At 27.3% G+C, this 3,549-nt stretch overlaps 1 protein-coding gene across 3 annotated transcripts in view; it reads right to left on the minus strand.

Annotated features, from left to right (window-relative positions):
* LOC106471316 (protein Jade-3-like) overlaps positions 1-3,549 on the minus strand; it is a 43,850-nt gene that overhangs the window by 18,334 nt on the left and 21,967 nt on the right. For all 3 annotated transcript variants that reach the window (XM_013931910.2, XM_022399924.1, XM_022399925.1), the window contains one exon: positions 2,256-2,314. In XM_013931910.2, the coding sequence (XP_013787364.1) occupies positions 2,256-2,314 (59 nt within the window). The remainder of the gene's footprint in view (positions 1-2,255; positions 2,315-3,549) is intronic.

The following is a 3,549-nucleotide window of genomic DNA, read 5'->3' on the forward strand; positions in this document are numbered from 1 at the left end:
TATATCATAAATAATATTCAACGTTAAACTGGTATGACGTTGTAACATCTAAACATGTAGAGTCGTCAACTTTTTGAAAGCCATAGATAGGCCCAAATAAAATGTTTTTAATTGTGTACCAGTTTAACGTTGAATATTATTTATGATATAACAGGGAGTTTGAATATTGTTTGATGAGAAATAATGGTTAAGCTTAGATGCCTGACTAGAGCTGGGCAATTAACTTGATTAATCAATTAAACAAATCAATTATTGTCATATAAATAATCTACTGATTAAGGTCGGTGTTTCTGATTATAATTGTTTTCAATTATTCCAACTATCTAAATAATTGAAATATTAACATTACAATTTCTTATTGTTATTATTTCATTTAGCCCAAGTTTGTTCAGATTTTTGCAAATAATATATACTACAAAAAAGTCCTAATTATCTAACTGAATACTAATCTCTAGCTTAAACTACTTTAAAACAATGAGAAATACACTTTTTGTTTGGCATACAAATCCAACCTATTGACATAGATAATGACTTACTTTTTTATAAACTAATATAGCCACATCAAGAACTCGATTTGATTTATTTCAGTAAATTATTTTATGTATTTTTATTGTAATGGTCAAATTATTATTTAAAAGAAAAATCCTGTTGTTTTCTTATTAAAAATATACAGATTAATTATTACAGAACACTCATATAATTTCTCCACTCAATGTTTCTCATGACAGAAATGTTATGTATTTACACCTCTAAGAAACATTTTAAAAATCAAATCAAATCATAAAGTTAGGTAGATCTATAAATAAATAAAAAAACAAGGCAATAATAAAAAAAGATTGTACTGAATTACACAATAGCTTTTAAAACTAAGTATTTTAATCTATAACATAAATATTCTTATCAACTATATTAATAGTTCTTTCTCTTTTTATGTAGATTAAAAGTTAGACCACTTATTAAAAAACCCTGGTTGCATACATGACATAGGGTAAGATTGCTTTAACAAAAAACTTACAGCAAGTTAATATTCATTATTTCTTATTCACTCAAAAATAACTAGTAATAATGTCATAAGTTCTTAAACTATTTACACAAACTGGAGTCTGTTTAATTAGAATTAGCTCTAGCCAGATATAAAGCACTGAAAAGGGAAAAGTCTAGTTGTAGTCACATGCCACTTTAATAAACACAGTTAGTATACAAAGTTAGGGAAAAGTCTAGCTGTAGTCACATGCCACTTTAATAAACACAGTTAGTATACAAAGTTAGGGAAAAGTCTAGCTGTAGTCACATGCCACTTTAATAAACACAGTTTAGTATACAAAGTTGTTTGATTTATTGATTTCTCAGCATACAAGCGTATTTCTAGTTTTTTCTAGCCTGTATTGTTGTAAGCATATTAAACACAGTAATATATTCTTTCTAAGTTTCCATTTGTAACAACAACGTCTCACTTAAAAGCTTTATGATATTTTTATAAAGTTGTTGTATAAATATAGTTTTTCATGCTATAGATGAAATTTGAAAACAATTTCAAAACATTAGAAATTAAAACATTTTCTGGTGTTATCATGTTTTTAATATTTCTTATAAAACTTCATTTGCTGCTTTATGAATCATTTTAATCTCTGAAAAAAAGATCATTAGTATCATTTCAAGTTTTCTGGCCAAACAGTAAATTTTGTACTGTGTTTTTATAAGATCAGAATAAATTTGTTTTCACTGAATTATATATTATGTATCACAAACTTTGAAAAGAATCTTTACTAGTTTTATTGCATGAAATCTAAGGACAATTACATTTAATTATGTTTAGGAGGAAACCAAAGAAGCAGTGTTGATCATATCTTCAGCTTATTACAGTTTTTTTTTTATTATTTGTGTATATATTTTAATGTAAACAGTTTAGGATTATAAAACTAACTTAATCCTAAACAGTTGAAGGGTAGCTTGAAAATGGTTTTAACAAAACCAAAACCAAACTGCAAATAGAAATATTATTCTCTTGTGAGAATAATCGATTAGTCAAATATAATCAGCTAATAAACGCGCGAATTAATCAATTAGCAAATCTCACTACTTGCTCAGCTCAACACCTGACATTAAAAACTATCAGTTTACCATAAACCCTAACCCTGAATTTCAGAATTAATAAGCCATTGAACATTTTACTTGAAATCTTGACCACACCTCCTAAACAATCAAAACCCATTAGATTTTTAAGAAATACAGATTAATAAATTTACATATTTTACCTGGGTTTCTAAGTCTTCGATGATGTATTCCATTTTTTCTTCCTCTACTTGAGGTTGTCCTGTTTAAAAATATATTAAAATACAATCAATAGTTATATCATCACCAAATGTATAAATAAAACTTAAGATTAGTTACAACAACAATTTTGATTCACGTGATTTTAAATGTATGCTCTTCATCTGCAATACAACTGATCTTGAAATGGTAAGTCTAAGTAAATGTGGGTTTACAGCATTCTTATTACTGATCAATGAAACAGTGACATAGGAAGAATTAGACAAAAAATTGTCAATCTTTAATGTTTTTACTCTTGAGTGTAAATAGTAGGTTTTGATTCAAATGAAGACTGCACAGTTTAAAAGTTCAATAAGTTTCATTAAATCTCTAACTTGAAAACCCCTAGTGTGAAGAAGTAACCAATTAAATAACACACTATTACACTAGACTGATTCATTTAAGAGTTTTAATTTTGTGAAGACCAATAAATTTTATTATTCAGTACATTTTATGGATTTTTGTCATTTAAGTGGTATATAACTATATGATACTCGTAATGAGTCTGAATCAATGCATATGGCTAAATATATGCAACTTTATCGCATATGGTTTCATTTTTTCATAAGTCTACTTACATTACTGAAGAGATAGTTCTCCTTAACATTTGTTCAAAATAATAAGGAAACATTGTAGGAAAATCTACACACTAAACTTTATAAAACTGCATACACAGTTTAAGTCTCTCACTACAGACTCAGTTGATTTGACAGAGTTTGTGACCCCAAGTTGACCTCCAGAGTTTCCATATTATAAATTTTAATATGTTTTGTGTATCTTCATGAAATTCCACAAGTTTTCAGTAAACATTACAAAAATATTTTGTAGACAAAAAAAATCAGAATTCTTAATGAAGTGTTCTTACTCAAAATTTCTCTGTGAATATATGGAGTCAAAGTTTTGACTGCTCCGAGTGCAAAGTGATTTTTACGTTAAGATTAAAAATACTTTTCTTTGCCTGAAAATTATCAAATTTCATTTGCATAATCTCTAAGACCTCCTAATAATGATTGGAGATGGCTTGAATGGGTAATGAAGAAAAACTTTAATATAGTAAGTCTAAACTTTTACCTTTGTTATTCCATGTATAACTTTTTAAGTATGTTCTCTCACCAATCCACTACCATAAACCAATCATACCATGAAACTATCTTTAAACTACGTAACTTGAATATAAAAAATCATCAAAAGGAGAAACAATATTTCCTTCCTCAGACAGTGCCGCCCTGAAAAGCTAAT

Source organism: Limulus polyphemus, unplaced genomic scaffold (assembly GCF_000517525.1).
Source record: "Limulus polyphemus unplaced genomic scaffold, Limulus_polyphemus-2.1.2 Scaffold4538, whole genome shotgun sequence".
Classification (NCBI taxonomy): Eukaryota; Metazoa; Arthropoda; class Merostomata; order Xiphosura; family Limulidae; genus Limulus; species Limulus polyphemus.